The 21,264-nt window shown below is 45.2% G+C and overlaps 2 protein-coding genes across 3 annotated transcripts in view; both read right to left on the reverse strand.

Moving 5' to 3' along the window:
* The window catches only part of usp19 (ubiquitin specific peptidase 19), a 45,865-nt gene extending 41,922 nt beyond the window's left edge, over positions 1-3,943 (reverse strand). For both annotated transcript variants that reach the window (XM_083656590.1, XM_083656589.1), the window contains exons 1-2: positions 3,665-3,943; positions 2,119-2,500 (exon numbers count right to left, since the gene is read on the reverse strand). In XM_083656590.1, coding sequence (XP_083512716.1) covers positions 2,119-2,335 — 217 coding nt within the window. In that variant the 5' untranslated portion in view covers positions 2,336-2,500; positions 3,665-3,943. The remainder of the gene's footprint in view (positions 1-2,118; positions 2,501-3,664) is intronic.
* A 3,489-nt stretch (positions 3,944-7,432) lies between these two features.
* lamb2 (laminin, beta 2 (laminin S)) overlaps positions 7,433-21,264 on the reverse strand; it is a gene marked incomplete at its 5' end in the record, with an annotated part of 49,376 nt that continues 35,544 nt past the window's right edge. The window contains 15 exons of the mRNA XM_083656949.1: positions 7,433-7,856; positions 8,610-8,769; positions 9,398-9,574; positions 10,141-10,282; positions 10,407-10,614; positions 10,938-11,082; positions 11,287-11,490; positions 12,630-12,871; positions 14,287-14,471; positions 14,782-14,972; positions 15,162-15,343; positions 16,048-16,144; positions 16,330-16,547; positions 16,650-16,874; positions 20,232-20,267. Of these exons, the coding sequence (XP_083513075.1) occupies positions 7,720-7,856; positions 8,610-8,769; positions 9,398-9,574; positions 10,141-10,282; positions 10,407-10,614; positions 10,938-11,082; positions 11,287-11,490; positions 12,630-12,871; positions 14,287-14,471; positions 14,782-14,972; positions 15,162-15,343; positions 16,048-16,144; positions 16,330-16,547; positions 16,650-16,874; positions 20,232-20,267 (2,549 nt within the window). The remainder of the gene's footprint in view (positions 7,857-8,609; positions 8,770-9,397; positions 9,575-10,140; positions 10,283-10,406; positions 10,615-10,937; positions 11,083-11,286; positions 11,491-12,629; positions 12,872-14,286; positions 14,472-14,781; positions 14,973-15,161; positions 15,344-16,047; positions 16,145-16,329; positions 16,548-16,649; positions 16,875-20,231; positions 20,268-21,264) is intronic.

Here is a 21,264-nt window from a genome sequence, read left to right on the forward strand (position 1 = left end):
AATATAGACTGTCTATAACACTGAAATACATACATGACATGTAAGCTCAGCTGTGTGACACTTATGTTAACAATTAAGTTCAATTTTTTTCCAAATTCCGTGTTTTCCATTTTAACTTTAGTTTAGGGGCTAGGATCAATATATATATATATATTTTTTGTGATGACCCGGCTCTCTCAGACAGCCTCTTTGACATGTTTCTCAAAGTGAAAACCAAGTTGTGAGGTGACGTAAGGGTCCCACGCAAGACCCATCCTCTTCTCAAAACACCCCGATGGAAAACGGAATCATTTCTCTAGGCCTATTTTACAATTATGAAATCATGTAGGTTACTACAACAATTACATCTACTTTTGATTTCGATAATTAGGCCTACTTTTATCAATTTCAGACAAATTATGGGAGATTCTGCAATATTCCATGTTTTACCGTTTTGATTGCATTTTTATTACCAAATTCCATGATTCGGTCCATTTGTTTCAGTTTTGCGGAAATCATTTGGCCCGAGTTTAAATACTTTGTAGACAGAGTTACCGTCAGTGTTGTTCATGCTTAATGTAGGTTATTTAAGAGGACTAGAAATTGAGCACGTCCCTCGCTGCCTCGCCCGCTGAACTGGCAGCGCTCATCTCTACCGTGCCTCACTGGTTTGACCTTGAGGTCACAGTCGCGCGTGTTTGCCCGCTCAACTGCGGAAACCGCCACTCAATTATATTAGTAGGATGTAGTTAAACTCAGTTCACGGAAATAAACCCTCCATCCTCCTTCCTTCTCAAACTAGTTTCTGCTACTCTATTCCTTCAGAAAGTCTTAGCTGGCATAGACTGTTGCATAGTTGATTTCTCTACTGTTGACTAAATGTGATATTGTAAGTCGCTTTGGATAAAAGCGTCTGCTAAATGACGTTAATGTAATGTAATCTGACACGGATCATTTTCATCGTGTACCAGCCTTAGCCACCAGTTTACAGAGGCTACACTTCCTCACACATATAATACATTGTTTTGACTGCTATAGTGTGTCGGTCATGTTATGTAAGGCGACATTAATGTAACTGCTTTGACTGCTATAGTGTGTCAGTCATGTTATGTAAGGCGACATTAATGTAACTGCTTTGCTATAAAAACCTGTGGCTGTTGAAACGATGTGCCCTGAGCGTGGGGTGAGGGTAGGGTGGGAGGGTTGTTGTTGTGATGTACCGTAATGCAATGTTTGTGGTGCACTGCAAATGAACTGATTTGTTAAAGTCCCTGGAAACCAGAAATATTTTATTATTATTTAGCATTTTGAGTTCATCACATCACAGGACCCTATGTTAATAAGCCACCAGCCAAATTTGAACAATGATGAACGTCGCAAAGTATATAAATTTAGGTTTGACAGTCGTGGCAAAAGTCATGAGAATCAATTCTTTTTTAGAGTGTATTTGCTCCCGCGGACTGTGTGGGCGTGTCCCGTCTGCAGCAGGGAAATTTATCTCTGTCTCTCTCTCTCTCTCGGAGAGAAAGAGAGAGAGATGGTTTGTGTGTGTGTGTGTGTGTTTGCGCGTTGCTGAGAGGAAGAGATCTCTGTCCGTTCTTTGCCCCCACAGCGCTCGCTCAGTGTCTGTCTCCCTCCCACTTTGTGTGCTGTGTGTGCGCTATGCCTCTCTCTCTCTCTCTCTCTCTCTCTCTCTCTCAGAGAACTTGGTTTCATGTTTGTATATTGTTTTTAAGTTTTTATTCTATTTTCCTGTCATGTTATGCTTTGTTATTATTATGCCTTAGTGCCATATAGGCCTAAATGTTTTGACTGCTATATTTTGTACAGCACTCTGTGCATTCGTGCTGGGAGGGGTGCTTTAGAAATAAACTTTTACTTACTTACTTACAGCCTGCTGGTATCAGCTAAGAAAACTGACAACATAAATAAATATTCTAAATAGGACTACAATGTTCTGTGTGCAAAATTATCTCATCAACATCACCTACTACCGTAATTCTTAAACCATCAGCTGGTGACGGAGTTTGAGAATTTCGTGCCAGCCAATAACGACTGTACGTCAATTAATCTGTGCATTCTTAGCCTTATCAATAACAAAGCAATCAGTTCGTTTCAAACCCTTTTTCCCCTACTAACCTTTCTTGGCCTCAGCAATAACCCCGGCAGCTGCTGCCGCCCTCTTGGCCTCTCTGCTCTCCTGGTTGGCTCTGTCCTTCTGCTTCTTCTTGCTGGTGCTGCTGGAGGGCACGTCAGTGGTGTGGTCCCCGCCGCTGCCCCCTCTCTGCTGCTGAGCCCCGCCGCGACGCCCCGCGGTCTCACCACCGGCCACGCCGCTGCCACTGCTGCTGGCCATCTTCAGGCACTTGGCGCTAACGGGCCGCCCGTCGCCGGAGTCACTACCACTGCTGGGGTCTGAATCTGAGGTGTGCCTCTTCCTACCTGGCCCGGCTATCTTGGCGATGGTACTGGTCTGAACTCTCCCAGAACAGAATCAGGACAGCAAGAAGGGGGAGGGGACCTAAGACAGTAGACAGAGAGAGACAGAAGACAACGAATGAGTGAATCAATCAATGAATCAAGAGGTGAACTGTGAGCATGGCAATATGCACAGTTTAACAATGCAGGTAAAAGTAATAATTTGCCATTGCAGTCTTTGCCTTAGACGCGTGCGTGCGCACACACACACACGCGCGCGCACACACACACACACAGGGAAAGGAGAGCAAGTGTTTCATTGCTACAAAGTGATCAGGAGCAGGTTTCAAATAACTACAAAGTCACTCAATTAGACATGGACAGAATGTCTTGCAAAAGGTGGCAGATGGCTCCACACCTGTCTCTTTAGCACGAAGCAAATCGCCGTAACATTAGCATTAGCCAGTTGGACCGAGGTTTGATCCTTGCCTAATTTCCTACTAGCAAAACAAAAAACACATTGATCAACGAGCACGTATGAAACATATAGTAACAAAATGACTGGTGACAATAAACACAGATGCTAGCAAGCTTAGCAATGCAGCTTCCCGTCCTTAAGCTAACGCTAGATAAGACAGCCGACTGGTGAGGTTTGTTTGTTATGCCAGGCACAACTGTTTTGAGCTATCATGTGCTTAAAACAACTGATGTGTCCGCATAAGGCCTCTCCCTAGCGTTCCAATGAAGTTGCTTTCTTTGTGGATAAGCTGTGTGTGGTGGGAGGATATAGAACTTGATATAGCCTTTAACACTAGAATGTGGCTAACGTTAGGGAATATCCCATCACAAAGGACGGAGCAGCAGATACAGTACCATGGCAATATGCGGAATGTCTCTAAAAATTGCGTTACGTTAACGTTATATGAAACCGCTGTCCACTTGTTTCATAACCTAATATATAACGTTAACAGCACCTGCCATGTCATGGCTGATCAGTAATGTGTATGAGCATAATTATAGTTACATGTATTGCAATCTCAATCCCACCTCTTTCTGTGGCGTTTCTAACGCTATGCCAGTATTTTCCTGCTAACATTAGCTAGCTAGCTAGCAGCTAATGTCATTAGCCACAACCAAGCTAGCTGGCATGAAAACTGGCTGAGACGCGAACATTAGACAAAGAATACAGCGTGACACTTCATGGCACCTGATGCTATTCTATCATTAAAATGCAAAATAAATCGTAATGTTAAAACAGGCGACTTACGAGCATTGACTTTGGCGAAAGGTTGAATCCCGTTCCCGACACACAATGGCCCCTGGTTTCTACCGGCTGCTAAGCTCACTGCTGCGGGCCGCTCCGCTCCTTCCGCAGTGAGTGAGACCGCGCGTAGTCCACGGTGTTTCTGGAATATTCTTTTCTTTAGCCAGGACCCATTTCTGATAACTCGGGCCTATTTAAGTCAACTATATCTAGCTAACACCACGAACTACAAGAAACGGATGAGTCTTTCAGTGGCATTCGGCCAGTGTCATCCGGTGACTAGCACTTTGTTTAGGAACAAAATAAACTGATGGCCAGACACCAGACCAGACCCAAATGAGTTTGCGCATGCACAAAGGCCACTTCCTGGCTACTCACGTGATCTCTCTCTCCCTCTCTCCCTCTCTCACTCACTCACTCACTCACTCACTCACTCTATCTATCTCTCTATCTCCCTCTCTTCAAACCCAAACCGTGTTGAGATTACATTACTAGAAATCGAGCACGCGTTCTAGGGTGGAGACTCTGGAGACCCTTGTCGTCTTCTACCTAAATACTCCCACTTATAGGCTCAGCCAGGAAAAAATCGAGATGTTAGGATTACATCACTGATGACATCACTATTGCTCGAGTGAATCACTGATGACATCACCATTGCTCGAGTGACATCGCTGATGACATCACATTTGCTCAAGTGACATCACTGATAACACGATCGCGGTCCTATATCAGACTGTCTGTCCCACGGGTGTGAACCGAACAAGGAAAGACCGCTTTTTCTTGGTTCGCCCCCAACAAATGGAATGTGCTCCAGGAAAACTTAAAAATGGATCACTTGATCCCGCTTGCTTCTTTTAAAGCACTTTTAGAAAGCATTCCTCGTAGGGTGTGTTCATGTTTTCTTTGAAATTATTTAATTATGCTCTTGATGCTTGTTTTGTCTGTTGTGTTAACCTGTAATTTTGTAATTGCTGTATATGTTCTTTGTACACCAGGGCTCTCTTGTAAATGAGAGCTTGCTCTCAAGGGACTCTCCCTGTATAAATAAAGGTAAAAAAAAAAAAAAAAAAACATGACATCACTGATGATGTTACAAATCGTGACTAACAGACACCGCCCCGCCCACTTAATACATTTTAATTATGATGATGATGATGTAGATTTCAAAACTCCTGCAATACTACAATAGTACATAATCATCAACATCTACAATTAAAACACTTACAAAAGTGAGAACAATGAGTTAAAATTGGCTAAGATGTCATCAGTGATGTCACTCGAGCAATTGTGATGTCATCAGTGATGTAATAAATCATCACTGTGAGCCGATGGAGCGCACAGTTGCACAATGGTGCCTAGGTGGGGGGGCACCCTAGGAATCGAGTGCAAGATTCCTAGGGTAAAAAAAAGCCAGTAGACATATTGCTCAATGCTCACACACACTCTCCCTCTCACACACCCACACCCACACACAGGTAGAGTAGGCCTACATGCATTTTTCTGTCACAAATAATGTTGTCACATTTATGACTGGGACTTGCGGAATGCATTAATTACATAGGGAAGTAGAGTCTGTCTGACTGTAGCCTATGTAAATATCAGTTGTACCCACTGGTTGTACTGTACCTAAGAGGGCTGCTTTGCTATTTTTTGTTTTCCTTCTGACTCTCTCTCCTTGTGATTTGACACCAAATGGTAACAGAAGTTATATACTGTAGCTATCACAGTAAAAACTGTGATTAGGCTATCAATTTGCCCCCATATGTCTACTTCTGTCTGTCAGTATATAAAACTTGGCACAGAAAGTTTGGAAACTTTGTTTGGATGATCATATCAACAATACTGAGGATAAAGTCACAGCAGAGACATGATCCAAACACAAGTTTCTAAACTTTTTCTGCAGAGTTATATAACTAAGGACCATCTTGGATCTTTCGGGACTGAGGTTCAGTGTTGCTCATATCATGTTTATTTATACAGGACAGGTATTTATTGGAGACCTGTGGATGGGCACTGGCACAACCTGGCAACATTCCAGGACCCCTACTATTTTAGACGAGACTACAGATGAAGGTTATATACTCATAATGGTCACATTGTACGCCGTCCTCACTGACTCTTTAACAAAGAAACAACTTCCACAAAAAGTGATTCAACCTTTATTCACAGAAATGTACACGGTAAAACCTTTTACACATAACAAGCTTCTTTGGGTATTTTGGCTTTGGCATTTAGTTATCAAAATCACATGGCTGCCAGTTGATAGCTGGTCTGGGAGAAATACAGAATGTGTACAAAGTTCTTTTACTTCTAGAACAGACATGATTCCTTGTTACGCTTAGTATCATGCAAAGACATGTACAAGATACGGACATGTTTATAAGGCACAATTAAACACTGAATTCATTGTATGTACTGTGTAGAATACTAATACTGTATAACTTCAGTAAAGCAATAATTTAAACAACTGGAGATCGTTCATATTCCATTATATTTGTAATATAGGCAATTTAACATTCATAATCTGTTAGTCTGTGCATCTGATTTTGCATGCCTGAAAATTCATCCTCTAATGAGTGGATGAGTGGCTATTATACAACTCTAGAGCACCTGTGTAGTGTCAGTGTACAGCAATCATCTAAGTTCTGTTAGAGGTTGTTTTGTGGGCAGGGTCATATTTCATAGGTTCAGCAAACCGTTATTGATTGACTTATTTTCACATTTGAATTGTGTGTCCCCCTGTTATTTGTGTAAAGACAGATCATTTGAAACTAAAAAGAGTAATCCCCTGATGCCCAGCATCACTAGGTTTGTTATATGAAAAATGTGTTCTTTTGAAATCCATTTGCATTCTTTCACCCTGCTTATTCTTATGCCCTCTAAACCAGGGGTTTTCAAAGTGTGGGAGAGTGAGCCTCCCCTCAGAGAACATACAGACAGCTGCCCCCCCCCACAATTATTATTGCCATTAGGTTATTACTATTATTGTTGTATGCTCCACTCAGGCATAACGAGTTCCAAAACGGTTGTAAACATCTTCATCCTATATTCTTTAAGATTTGAAAACTTATTTATCCTTCTTTTTTCAAATATCTTCTTTTAAACATTTTAGACATCTTTTCCACTCTGAACGACTTTTAATGTTTTTTTTTGTAACACATCTTTATTATAACTAGTGGGTTACCCGCCCCGTGCAGTGTATCGAGTGTAAATGTTGCGTTCTCTGCATGTTCAACCCCTATGGACTGTGTCTGCACTGCAGCCAGGCTGGCCAGCGTGGACAGACACTTCCCCAGCCCCATAAATCTTGTAAAATTCGTCGGAAATAGCTCCCCAACAGATAGAAAAATATGAGCACATGTGTTTGACGCACATACAAAGAATTGCCGCGATCGGATTTGTGAAAACACGCATTTAATAAAAAACTTGATTTCCTTCTCCCTGGTTTCTGCTCTGACAGCCTGAGCTCACGTCAAACAGAGGCAGCCAGCCAGACTGTGGTCGCTCCGCCTCCGGCTGATTCGCGGCGGTGGAAGCTGCGCGCCCATTGGCTGTGCATTTTCTTCTCTCTGATCTTTCCGCGTCACGTCGCGCCTCCCCTGAAGTTGGCTCGCGCCTCCACCCAATTTGAAAACCCGCTGCTCTAAACTGTACAATCCCTGCCTATCTGTCACTGTAGGCAGCTTACCTGCAAAGAGATTCAGGTCTCTGTAGTTTGGTTTACTTGAAAATATAATGAGTAAAAAAAGGGGGGGGGGGGAGAACATTGCATGTGAAATTATGAAGGACAATAATTTCAACCATTTGAAATAATTACATGACAGACATTTTGCAAATCCCCCCCAAAAATACACATTTCATTTGCAAGGCAATGTAACCTTTACTGGCACCTTTTCTTCTCCTTTGTCTTCCAAACATTTGAAATGTAGTCCAACAGCTGTTTTGCCCAGTGGAGGTTATGGCCAGGTTCATGAATCTGTAGAAGGTTGCAGAACAAAACGTTGAAGGACCTGTTGTGTATTTGTGAAGGGTGATGCGGAGGCGTGAAGAGCGCTGGGCTACTGGCAAGTGTTGTAGATCTGGATCTGCTTGTTGATGTCATTGAGGATTTCTTTCATCCTGTCCTCCAGGCCATCCAGCAGACGAGCCTTCCCCTCCAACCTCCTCTGGTTCTTCTCATAGTCTTTCTCCAGCTCTGTGGGAACCAGCAATTTCAGGAACGGTTACATAATTACGCATTACCACCATCTTGGCGCGACTGTAATTCAACCTCGACTTAATACCTCAAATCATTGCTTGAGGATTGACGGAGGAGTTGATCCTCAGCTACTATCTTTTCTCTCGTATATGTTTGTTCATTTGAATGCGGATCTAAGTGCTTATATAGTGACATTTTCCTTTACTATAAAGCAGAGGTTCTCAAATGTTTTTCAGCCAAGGACCCCTTACAAGATAGAAAATCTACCGGGGGACCCCTCATTCTGATTTGTGATTTTGGGCTAAGCTTAATTGTTTCCACGGTAACGTGCTTGACTTTTAAATTGATAGGTTTGTTAGATTAGAATGTACCGGTAATCCATGAACCATTTTAGATTTAAAGCATAACATATTTTCATTGAACTATGAAGCTTTTGCAAAAGAAATAAAAACATAAAATAAAATAAATATTTTCCTGAAAACTTTTCACGGACCCCCTGGCAAAGTGCCACAGACCCCTGGGGGTCCCCGGACCCCCATTTGAGAACCACTGCAAAAAACTGCTAATTAGAAATACAGAACCCTTGCAAATTATATGTAACAACTGTTTAGACTTGTTTTAGACACACACACGCACACGCACACGCACACGCACACACACACACACACACACACACACACACACACACACACACACACACACACACACACACACACACACACACACACACACACACACACACACACACACCTGCTAGTCTCTCCAGCTTGTTCTGGGCGTCTCTAAGTAGCTCCTTGGCTTCGTCTCTGAGACTCTCAGCCTTTTTCTTGGCCTCCTGCACAGCCTTGGCCTTGGTGTCGACTCGCTGCTGCACCTCGTGGTATTTATCTGTCAGCTGGCCGTCCAGGATCTGGATGTCAAGACAGGACAACGGTCTATCAATAGTAGTTGCATAGAATTTTAGTGACACATGCACTAGAGGTCTTCGGGGTATGCCCGGACCCGCGTATACCCGACCCGGACCCACCCGGGGTCTCTGGTCCATTCAAAAGGAGTGACTGCGGGTCCGGGTCGGGTCCGTTTGCCACAGGTCTCGGGGTCTCTGAGAGTGAATTTCCGGGTCCAATAGGACCCGAGTGGACCCGGTGAGTGGCTGTCACAGCTGTCAATCAACATCTTTTATATATCGTCAAATAACTAATTTATAACAAACTTATCAGAAAAATTTGCACTTGAACCTACTAGGGGTCTTCGGGTATGCCCGGACCCCCTGAATACCCGAGGACCCCATACGGACCCGGCCGGGTCTCGAGTCCTTTCAAAAGAAGTGACTTAGGGTCCTGGATGGGTCCGGGTCCAACATTTATCGGGTGTGTACAGGTCCGGGTCTCAGCTTTCTATTCTAATAATAGACGTGTCCAATCGGGTCCGGGCACAAATTACCCATGTGCATTAGAGTCCGGGTTCGGGTCTGGGTCTGTTATTTTGGACCGCGCGAAGACCTCTAATTGCACACCCACTTTTATGCATACACACACCTGCTTGGCCTCGTTGGCCTTGTCTCTTGCCATGGTGGCCGTCTCTTCTGCCCGGGCCGCAGCCATGCTGTTGTTGGCACGCTTGGTCTTCAGGGCGTCTATCTCCCGTCCCAGAGTGCCCAGGCGGTCCATGGCATCGTTCAGGTCCTTCTCACTGTCGGACGTCTCCGACTCGATCTGAGGAGAGTAGGCACATCATCAGCGAGCTGAATTCTCAACTTCCTCAACTAGACGCCACCTTGTCATTTCTGTCATTTTAGTCCTCTACGATTACGTGTAACAACCCGTTCTGTATGTAATTGTGAATGCAGGTTCATTGTGACAGTTATGTAATATGATGCAGTTATAATAAAACAGATTCAGCCATATAGGGCAGAGGTTCTCAAAAGTTTTTCAGCCAAGGAGCCCTTACAAGATAGAAAATATACCGGGGACCCCCTCTTTCTGATTTGTGATTTTGTGCTAAGCTTAATTGTTTCCACGGTAACGTGCTTGACTTTTAAATCGATAGGTTTGTTAGATTAGAATGTAAACCATGAACCATTTTAGATTTAAAGCGTAAAATGTTTTCGTTGAACTATGAAGCTTTTGCAAATAAATATATATTTTTTTTTATTTTCCTTTAAACTTTTCGCGGACCCCCTGGCAAAGTGCCACGGACCCCTTTGGGGCCCCGGACCCCCGTTTGAGAACCACTGATATAGGGCATTAAGTCATCTAATGAGGCCCACTATACTGGTTACCTGCGCCAGCCGAGCCTCAGTCTCGCCAATGTCGGCTCTGGCTCGTGCTATGGCCTTCTCCGCTGAGTCCTGGGCCGTCTTAGCATCCACCAGGGCCTGCTTCACCGTCTCCGCTGTGCTCTTCACCCCCTCTGCATGGTGCCTAATGGATCATACCAGTGGTACAAACAGCGGGAGATACCATTATGAAGATGGATGGAGGGGGGTTTTAGAGACAGCACAGTAAAAACCAAACACAGAGAGAGAGAGAGAGAGAGAGAGACTACCTGGCTCTCTTGGCATCGAGCAGCAGCTGCTCTGCCTTGCGGACGTCGTCCTGCGTCTGCTCCAGGATGGCGTCCACGTTGGAGAGGCTGCGGACGCGGTCCTTGATCTCCTCGGCCAGGTGTCTGATCTGCTGCGGTGAGGCGGGGATGGAGAGCTCCAGCACGCGGTTAGCCACCGCCTCAATGCTGTCTGGGTCCGCGCCCTCCTCTGAAGAGAGAGACGCACACAAGGGGAGGGGTGTGTGTGTGTGTGTGTGTGTGTGTGTGTGTGTGTGTTGGTTAAATTAGTAGACACTGCTGCCCTTCTGCCAGACATAACTCATAAACACGAAATAATATGCCATGTCCAGTGCATTATCTTATATAAACCCAACAGGTTGTTAGTGGGTGAATAGACCCTTTTCACAAGGGCCATTTTTCCTATCATGGAAGTTGGAAACCCTCATTAGTGTTTTGCTTGCACCTGTGTTTCCCCTGCCTTTTCAACACAAAATGGCCCCCGTGGAAAGGGTCTATGTGCAGGAGACTCACGTGTGAGGAAGTCTCTGATCTGCTTGATGAGGTCTCTCAGCTCATTGTTGGAGCGCTCCACCTTGTTCTTGGTGGCCGTGGCTTTGTCCAGAGCTGCCTGGGCCTTACCCTTGGCCTCCTCTGCCTTGGTCTTAGCCTCTGCCACCTGAGTGAAAGGCAAGGAGGGGAAGAGAGCAGACGAAAGGCTGATGTGTCAAATGTTAAAAAGAAAGTAGTTGGGAAAACTACGGATCAGCAACAGTGAATGTTTTAGGGTGGATCTTCCCGTTTAGAGAAATATGAGCAAAACAAAGTCAAAAATCAAACAAAAAGTTCGACAATCTTCTATAGTTCTAGTGTGCCACGGTACCTTGGTGAAGAGTCCCTCCACCTCTCGCATGGCCTTGTTCAGCTCCTTCTCTGCGCGCTTGGCGTTCCCCAGGGCGTTGTCAGCCACCGCTACAGCGCCGTTACAATTCAGACCCCCGCAGTGACGGTTCCCATCGTCGTCGCGGCAGCCGGCACCCCCACAGGGGCTTTCTGAGCAAGGTGCATCGCCCGGGGCCCCACACACCTGGTGGGACAGGTGGAGATGTGTTTGTATTTTTATTCATATTAATATCAAAAATGCAGCTGAAGTATCAGAAGGGATGAGTCAGGGGGAGGCAGCACCTGCGAAAATCAATTTCCATACACAATAGTTCTGTTCAAAACTGTTCCCTATTACAGAAATAATGGATTATATACAGTAGTCAGTGTGTTCGCCATTTTTTTGTTACTATTGTCTGAATTCTCAACTGTTAATTTGATTCACTAGTCCAGTATAAAATACAAAATTAATATAAAATGCACTGCCATTTTTAGTGAGCAGCGAATGTACCCTACATTTTCTCCCGTATACCACAATGCAATGCGGTCGTGTTTACCAAAGGAGAAGAAGAGTGAGTCCGAAACTCTTTTCATCATTCTCCATATAGTTCACTGATAAACACTACATGGGAAATAGTCTCTCCCCAGACTCAAATATTACATTGAATCGCTGCGCTCCACATACTACATAAGTGAGTCTGTGCCAGTTAACAGCCACTGCTGGTTTTTGAAGGCGGGTTGAAATTGAATGAGTGACAGGTCGTAGCACCGATGAGAGAGCGGTTCGAAAAATGGGCTGCGCCTCCCGTGTCGTCTGATCGCAAAGTCGTTACTGATTGGAGAGGACTGAATCCATCACTGGCCAATCACTGGCCAAGTGAACGGTTGCCTCCCATAACCAGCCGGCTGAGGGAAAGTGTCCCAGACCCAGAGAGAGCTCTGCAGCATGCAGCAACTTAGTGTATCAGCATAAGAACTCTCATGGGTCTGGCTTTGAGACTACATGGGAAATAGTGAGTGAGTGAGTGAGTGAGTGAGTGAGTGAGTGAGTGAGTGAGTGAGTGAGTGAGTGAGTGAATGACTGACCCATTCTGAACACGGCTATTGTCTGTTCTTTATTATACAGTATCTATTTTATAATAGGAAATAAAGTGCTACTATTGTGAAAAGTATTTTTCTTCTATATTGTACATCATAAATGGAAATGCACAGAATCTGCACCTTGTATAAAATAACCTCATGTGACGTGTGAATGTACATGTTTTCGTCCTGTGTATTTGATCTCACTTCTCGGTACTTTGAACCGTAAGATCACGACAAAAGCCTTATAAAAAAAATTCAAACCTTCGCGTTGATCTTCTTCATGTCCAGACCCTGTGTCCGGGTGTTGAGGTCACTGAGGGCGCGCTTATTGGCGGCATTCTTGCGGTTGAAGTCGTCCTTCTTGGCGTTGATGAGGCGCTCGGTGCGGCGGCGAGTGTCTGCTGATTGGCTGACTGTGCTGGGCCTGGTGGTTGTCGATTCGTTGGCTCGCCTTTCTGCATCGCGAGACTTGTTGTAGGAGCTGCGGATGCTGTCGTACGCACCTGGGAGGAAAGGCCAAAGTAAGCTCATTATCCCTTTTGCTAACGCTTCACTTTACAATGACCTTGGTACTAAGTATTGGATTGAATCATGGCCGACCCCTCCTACCCAGGTCATAAACTCTTTAAGGCCCTCCCCCTTGGCAGAAGGCTGATCTTGTCTGGTACCAGAACCTCTTGTCTGCTACCAGAACCTCTTGTCTGGTACCAGAACCTCTTGTCTGCTACCAGAACCGTGTGTCAGATCGTTTGTTTCCAACTGTCTTCCGCCTCTTCTTTTTAACCCCCCCCCCCCCCCGATTTTTTAATCCAATTTCTATCCCCCATTAGTGCTAATTTTAATCTATTTATCCTGGTTGCTGCTCCACCCTCTGACGATCCGAGCCCATGCTTCCTCCGAGACATGGGCAGTTAGCCAGCCGCTTCTTTTTACCTGACAGGGGAAGCTTCACCGGTAGGACATAGCACGTGGGAGGATCACGCTATTCCAACGAGTTCCCCTCCCTCCGAACAGGCGCCCATAACGACCAGAGGAGGCACCACTTCAGCGGCCAGGATATTGCATGTTTTGGTGTGGGGTTCCTATATGAAGGAAACCCCCTTCTTCCGCCACTTCAACGAGACCTGGGAGCCCCCACAGATCAGGGGCCGGTTGCACAAAGCACCTTAAGTTAAGATTTTTCTTCGAGTCCAAGTTAAGGTGTCCATAAAATAAAATTGGTTACCCAAAACACCCTTAAATCGTCTCCTTAAGGTTAACCATTTTAAGGAAAACATAAGCACAAGATTGAAGGGTGTTTGTGCAGCCAATTCTATTTATGGACACCTTAACTCGGACTCTAAGCAAAATCTTAACTTAAGGGGCTTTGTGCAACCGGCCCCAGGACTTTATCACTCCCCCCCCATCCCCCACCCCCCCCTCAGCACAACCGGCTCACCAATGCAGACCAACATAAAGTCAAGTGTCACCCCACTTTTCAGTTGAATAAAAGTGATGTTGCTAAGTTTGAGCACAGTTGAGGAAAGAATGATTTAATATTAGGAGACCAAAGGGATTGAAAAAGTAATGGAATTCAGTTTTAATTATAGAAACATTTCTCAGGGGCAGAGCGGCTCTGGAGGTCTGAATCTGATTGGTTGAGTTAAACCTCTGTGGGCGGAGAGAAATGTTCTTTAAATTCTATAATTGAAAGTCCAATCTGCGAGGAACATGTCTGGACAGATAGGCGACAAAGATGATGATTTATTTATGAAGAGGAAGATGTGAGGTTGAAGTTTAAATGGGGATGGAGGGAACATAATAGACATACTATAAATAAACAGAAAGAGCAAGGCAGCAGCAGGAATAGGTCGGAAAGGCGACAGATTGAATAATAAGGACGGTTGGAAAACGACTCTCTCCCTCCTCTGTTTCTCACCCAGGAAGTTGGAGTTCTTGAGGATGTCCAGATGTCTGTGCAGCTGCTCTGAGGTGAGGTTCAGTTCTTTGGCCTCTCTCTCCAGGGCGCTCAGCTCCTTGCTCGCCTCAGAGTTGCTGTCCTGGACAATGGTCAGGTCTCCCTCCAGGCGGTTCAGGGTGTCAGTGGTCTCGCCGATCTGCGCCCTACAAAGTAGTCAAAAGTGATATGATAGATTTGATGTGTTACATTACAGATACCGTCTTCAAATCTTGAAACAAGTGACTAAACCTGCTAATGGGCTGAGATCATTTTTACAAAACAGCTTGTTGCAACAATTCTCTTGAATAATTTTCTTGATACTTCGTTCAAAATAGTAAAAATGCATATTAACTACGTGTGTTTTACTCACGTGTTTTAAGGAAATTATTCGACAGTACTGCCGTAAATAACATAAGATGGATATTTTTACCATGTGAAATGATAACATGCAATGCAAGTACAATATAGCTGCACCTAAGGTCTTCAATAAGCTCCATCAGGGTGGCGACGGCTGCAGCGGTAGCGTTGCGGGCGTTAACGATGCCCTGGGCCTGGGCCAGTTTCTCCTCCAGGTCCCTGAAGGCCTTCTCATAGGCCCCGGTAAGCCCAGTGGTCTGGATCTCGTGGGCCCGCTCCGCCAGAGCCTTGGTACGCACTGCCAGGTCCTGGTGACGAGAAAGATCATACTCAGCAGCATAGTAGAGAAATTGAGAGAGAGAGAAAAAAAAATCTCTTTCATTTATTTCGTTGATTTTAGTATTGGTTGTTTTCCTGAGCTGACCTCCTCTTCCGCTTGAGATCTCACCAAACAACAACGTGCACTAGACGAGTTTGCTTACTACGAAACCTCGTACCTGGACGATGCGGTCCCAGTCGCCGAAGCACTGGTGGCAGGGCTGGCAGTTGGGGAACTGGCCGGAGAAGCCTCTGGCGCACTGGTCGCAGCGAACACCCGACACGCCCTGCTGGCAAACACAGTGGCCGGTCACCCGGTTGCACTGGGAGGTCTCAATGCCACGCCAGTCACAGTCACAGGCTGGAAGGGGAGAGAGGGAGAAAGAGGGAGTGAGAGTTTACCTCATCGATATGGCCTTACAGTAGATTTAAACAACCAAGGGGCAACCTGCGATTCTGGAAAAATTAAGCCAATGCGGAAGTAAGTTAAACCTGCATTCTTTCTAATGGCCAGCAGGGGAGGTGACTCCAACGGTTCCAAAAAGAAGTCCCGGTTGTACGAAAATGACCCTACTTCTCACTTGATTTATGACCTCCAGTAAACACTTTCTTGATGACTTTATTGTCTCTCAATCGCTAGTTTCGAGTCTTCTTCAATACACGATGTTCATTTTGTAATTTATGGTCCCATTTCGAGTAAAATAGATGATAAAGCAGAGTATGTTTTGGGGCGTGATTGACAGGTCGCCTGTCCAGTGATCGCGCAGCTCACTGGTCATATGGACCAATAGCAGGCGGCTCTGTGGGAAACCCCTGGTCTCGCGCGACCTGCTTCAAGATGGCGACGGTCAAAATGCCAAACTCGAGGCTTCAAAACGGGCGTCCACAAACCAATGGGTGACGTCATGGTGACTACGTCCATATTTTTTATTTTTACACGTTCTATGGAAACAAACAAACTTCTTAACTTGTGTGTTTGTTATTCACTTCTGTATTGTGTCCTTTGGACTCATTATGTTCATAACAACTACACTGGGTCCTAAAGAGTTTTTTTTTGTTACTAACCTCTGCATTGGGTTCGAGGGTCTCCCCAGAAATTCTCCTGACAGTCTGTGCAGGTCTTCCCTCCAAAGCCGTCACGACACTGACACTGGCCAGTGAACTGAAAACGGGAAAATAGCGGTATGACACACAACATCTCTGTCAGCGTCAATCAGAACACACGCACGCACACACACACACGCACGCACGCATGCGCGCGCACACACACACACACACGCACACGCACACACGCACACACACACACGCACACACACACACTCATGAGACCGTCCAAGCATTCCCTACCTCGTTACATGAGGAGGTGACAGAGTTGTTGGGGTCGCAGCCGCAGGCTTCACAGCCCCCCCCGCTGGCCAGGTTCCAGTGGTCGGGCGCGCAGTGATCGCACGTCAGGCCGGTGACGTTGGGCAGACACTGGCACTGTCCTGTGGCGCGCTGGCACACGCACTCGTCGCGCTCCATACACTGGCTGCGTTCAGTACCCAGGAAGTTACATGTACACTCTGAAGGGGGGGAAGACGCAAAAGAAACGCGTCACGGGATTATCACAAGGTCAGATAAGAGCCGTACGAGTTGTTTTTCGAGCGAGGTGGTGTTACACTCACTTCTGCAGTTGCGTCGGGAAGCATCCCCGAAGTAGCCGCTCTTGCACACGCCACAGGCGGAGCCCTCGGTGTTGTAGAGGCATTTCCGGCACTCTCCGGTGCGCCTGTCGCACGACTCCATGTCCGACATGTCGATGTTGTTGTGGCACTGGCACGGCTGGCAGCGCCCGCCCGGCTGGGAGGGGTTGCCGTAGTAACCGGGGGCACATTCCTCACACCGGGCGCCTACCGGTGGCGAGGGAAGGAAGGGACGACACGGGAGAGAGGATGAGAGTTAGAGTGAGGAGGGAGCGATGGGAATGGAAGGGACGTTGGAATAGCTACATACTGTACGAGCTTGTAGTTTGGTTGGCGTATTTTGGCCGCAGCAATGGGTGAAGTTGCTCTAGTCCCCTGTAGACTCTACAGCAGGGATACTCAACTTGCTTTTGCTCCGGGGGCCACTATCTCGTGAAATGATAGAAGGCCAGGGGCCAGTTAATAAACAAACAATATACATTTTTCTGTAGCGGAATGTAGGTTTTTGGGGTGTCAGCCGGAGTATAGTCTGACAATGTTGTGCACACCGGATAGTTAGTTAGGTTAAGTACATACATAAGTGCCTGGGTAGCAAGCAGCGGCGGTATTTGACAATTTAGCAGCTAAATCATAGATTATTGAAAGATATTCCATATTCCAGACTGAAATGCTATAACAGAAGTGGAGTATTGGCCAGAATGACATGAACATTTGGACACTTATTCAGCGGGTATCTTGCATGTTGCGTTCAGGTGCACTGTAAAACTTTTTTTTTTTTTTTTTTCGCGGGCCGCAAGTTGAGTATCACTGCTCTACAGGATTCCCTAAGAAGTCACAGTGGAAGAAGGCAAAAGGCTTTGACAGCTGTAGACCAACCGGTTTGGCGTAGTGAAGGTATCATCAGTAACAATAACGTTGTCAACACAGATTTTTTTATTTTATTTTATTTATTTGTTTTCTTTGCTAAATCTGAGACTTGGGGAGATTATTATTAACCACCCCCCCCCCCCCCCCCCCCCCAGTGGAGAATGACCATTGAAAAACACATTAGTCTAGCACTCGACTTATCACATCACATTGACTAATAAACTTAAACTAATAAATTGCTTATCAAAAAAGGGGGCAGTTATACACACCTTATCAGTATTGTTACAGTAGTCAATTGTAACCCAAAGGGCTTTGGTTATAAACTGACGCTGCCTGATGGATGTACTGTAGGTTACTTCACATTTGTTTCACAATCTTTGTGAACTTGTGAACTCAACACTGCCCCATCTGGCGGAGTCAGGTTACTTTGGTTAACCAGCTTTCATTAACTGAGGGTTTTTTGTTTTCACATCCTTCCTCAATTGATTATGATTATGATTATGCGATAGATCAGAACATTAGTGTGTGTACCAGAATACAGTTATTAAGAGTCAATGTTTTGGGCATTTTTGTTGCATAATGTCTCATTGTTCCTCAACATACTGTACATCACACAAACCTGTGTAATTTAATGTGGCTGTACCATAGCAGTCGTGCCACATACCACACAGCTAAGATAACAACCTTCTGCCAGATTACAGAACCACTCATTCGTACATCATTCATTCAGTCAAAATGGAAAGAGCCTCCCAAGCAGGCTGTAGCTGTTGGATGTTTGTCTTCTGACTCTCCACTTTTCTCTGCTCTCCGCTCTCCTCATTTTTGCTATTTGGACAGTTTTTTTTTTTTTTATTGATTGCCCCTATTGCGCAGGTAGGACAGACAAAACATGAGGACATCATGGCTATCCAAAGAGGTCAGTAGCCTTCAGCATTGCTTTTCTCCTCAGCTGGTTGCACCAGCAAAGCAGTCTACAGAGCAGAACAGGCTCTGTTTTTTTCTTTTTCTTTTGCTGTATGGCTATATTGGTACAGTGTACCAATACAGCTCGATCTCTCTATGAAAATGAATGCACCTCCAAAATGACTGCTCCGCCCTGTTCTTCTAAGCCGGCTCTAGCTTGGAACAAAGGAGGAGTCACACACACCAAATCAAAAGTTCTGACAATAATTTATTAAGTAAAACTAAGAACCTGCAGGCTCCTCCTGCAAGGCGGGGCCAGGAGAGAGAGAGGGTTGACTCGTCACACCCCCCTCTCATCAGTCGTTACTCGTACAATAAATGATCAATGGTTAAACCAAAGACGATGGGATTCAAGCAAGACGGCCCAACTTCAACTCACTTCCTGTCATTTTGTCACGTGGGTTTTGCCCATGGTTTTCCACGGACACGCCCACTTAGGAGACTTTCGGCAGGTCTGAGTCAATGGATGACCACGCCCATTTAGGAGACTTGCTGCTACCATTTGTTAGAATTGGCGGAGCCTGCGGTGACCCATCTATAGTAATATAATATCTATGGTTAAACCTACTCCACACAGGAGAGATAGAAGCTGACCCAGATTCAGAAACACCTTCACCCATAACTTGTGTCCATAATATTAATATTAATATTAATTAATATTTTTCACATTTTCTTTTCCAGCTTTGTTGGAGTAAATATGAATGAAGGGAGAGGATCAGCCAAGTGCTACTGAGCTGAGTCAAGTTAGGATGAGAAACCACACTTGATTCTGGGTCAGGTCCTTGAATGGGGAGCACTTACACAGACCTGGTTCAAATTGTTTTGTCGAGTATTAAAGGGATAGCTCACCCTAAAATCCAAAATTACATGTTTTTCCTCTTACATGTAGTGCTATTTATCCATCTACATCGTTTTGGTGTGAGTTGCTGAGTTTTGGAGATATCAGGCGTAGAGATTTCTGCCTTTTCTCCAATACAATGGAACTGGATGGCACTCGGCTTGTGGTGCTCAAAACGGCAAAAACATACATTTGAAAAACTCAACAGCATTGTCTCTTTCCAGAAATAATGACCCGCTTACCCAAGATAACACAGACCTAGTTGTGAGCAGTTTCATGTAGGAACTAACTAGTAGCTAGTGGGTGTAGTTCGTAGAAAATAGTTCCTACATGAAACTGCACACAACAAGGTCTGTGGATTATCTTGAATAACCGGGTCATGATTTCTGGAAAGAGACATTCCTGTTGAGTTGTATGTTTTTGTCACTTCGACCACCACAAGCCGAGTGCCATCCAGTTCCATTGTATTTGAGAGAAGGCAGAAATCTCTAGGGCTGATATCTCCAAAACGCAGGCAACTAACACAAAACGATCTAGGTGGATAAACAGGACTAACAGGTGAGAGCAAAAATATGTATTTTGGATTTTAGAGTGAGTTGTCCCTTTAAACAATCAGAATGTTCAGTTGAGCCTAAATGGGTGTTGGGTGGGTTAGCACATTTTAGGGAGGTTGGTCTCATTGTGCCATATAAAACACACTCAACCACTCACAGAAAGGGACTTGAAAAGATGATATTTTGAGCCAGGTCTAACTACACATAGGCAGGGGTGCACTGTGGTCCAGCACCATCGATGGATGGGGTGCTGAAGCCATGCATGGGTAGGGCTGGAGGGAGAGGGAGGGTGGATGGTGGAGGAGGGGGTAGAGGTGGAGGGGCATCACCATCATTACTCACGCTTAAAAATGGTCACCCCGGAACGTTTAACAATCCCTGTGCCAGTAATATAAAGGGGGGAGGGAAGGAAATAACAAGTTACCATTCACCATCACCCACTTAGAAATCTAGTTCTTACTTCATCAGGGATAGACCTTTTTCACGGCAGCCATATTGACATGAAATAGCAGATAAACACAGGTTTAATTAATTAAATTAATGAAGGTTCTGTTCCAATGAGCCAAAGCACAATAGCAGCACCCTGACACTGTTTGACCTGAATGGAACAGAACCTTATCATTGGTAACACCTGTGTTTACCCTACCAGGCAATATTATGTCAAAATGGGTCTATCCATAGTATTCCCATGATGTCACATGCATTTCCTACCAATATGGTGCTTTACAATACACACAGCTCATTGGCTGTTTTTGCGCCCACATACTCGCCCGCAGCTCAGCTGCTGCGTGGCCTCGCCTGCTCCATTGGCATGCACAACGCACAATTCCCCCAACATTGCATCACTGATGACATCACTCACTGATGACATCAGTGATGATGTCACAATTCCTATGACATCGGCAGTGCCTATGACATCATCAGTGATGTCATAAGATGATTTTGGTCAATAATGATATCACTGATGACATCACTGATCATGTCACAGATATTGTGACATCATCAGTGGGACAAAAATAGAAACAGTGCCCATTGAAACAAACAGTGCCCAAAATAGCCTAGGCTCGGCTAATTCCTAGGGCCTCGACCGCCCTGCAGCTCGACCACTGTGCGGGCTCCCTTGCTCTTATGACATCATTGATGATGTCACAACTTCGCATCACTGATGACATCTCATTTGCTCTTATGACATCACTGATGATGTCACAATGCCTATGACATCATCAGTGATCATTCCTGCTGAGTGACATCACTTCTGGGACAAAAATCGCAGACAGAGATTGCCCACTTGCTCCCTTTTATAGATAGATAAATAGATAGATAGATAGATAGATGGATGATAGATAGATAGATAGATAGATAGATAGATAGATAG

The sequence above is a fragment of the Poromitra crassiceps genome (genome assembly GCF_964638095.1).
Source record: "Poromitra crassiceps genome assembly, chromosome: 20".
Taxonomy (NCBI): Eukaryota; Metazoa; Chordata; class Actinopteri; order Beryciformes; family Melamphaidae; genus Poromitra; species Poromitra crassiceps.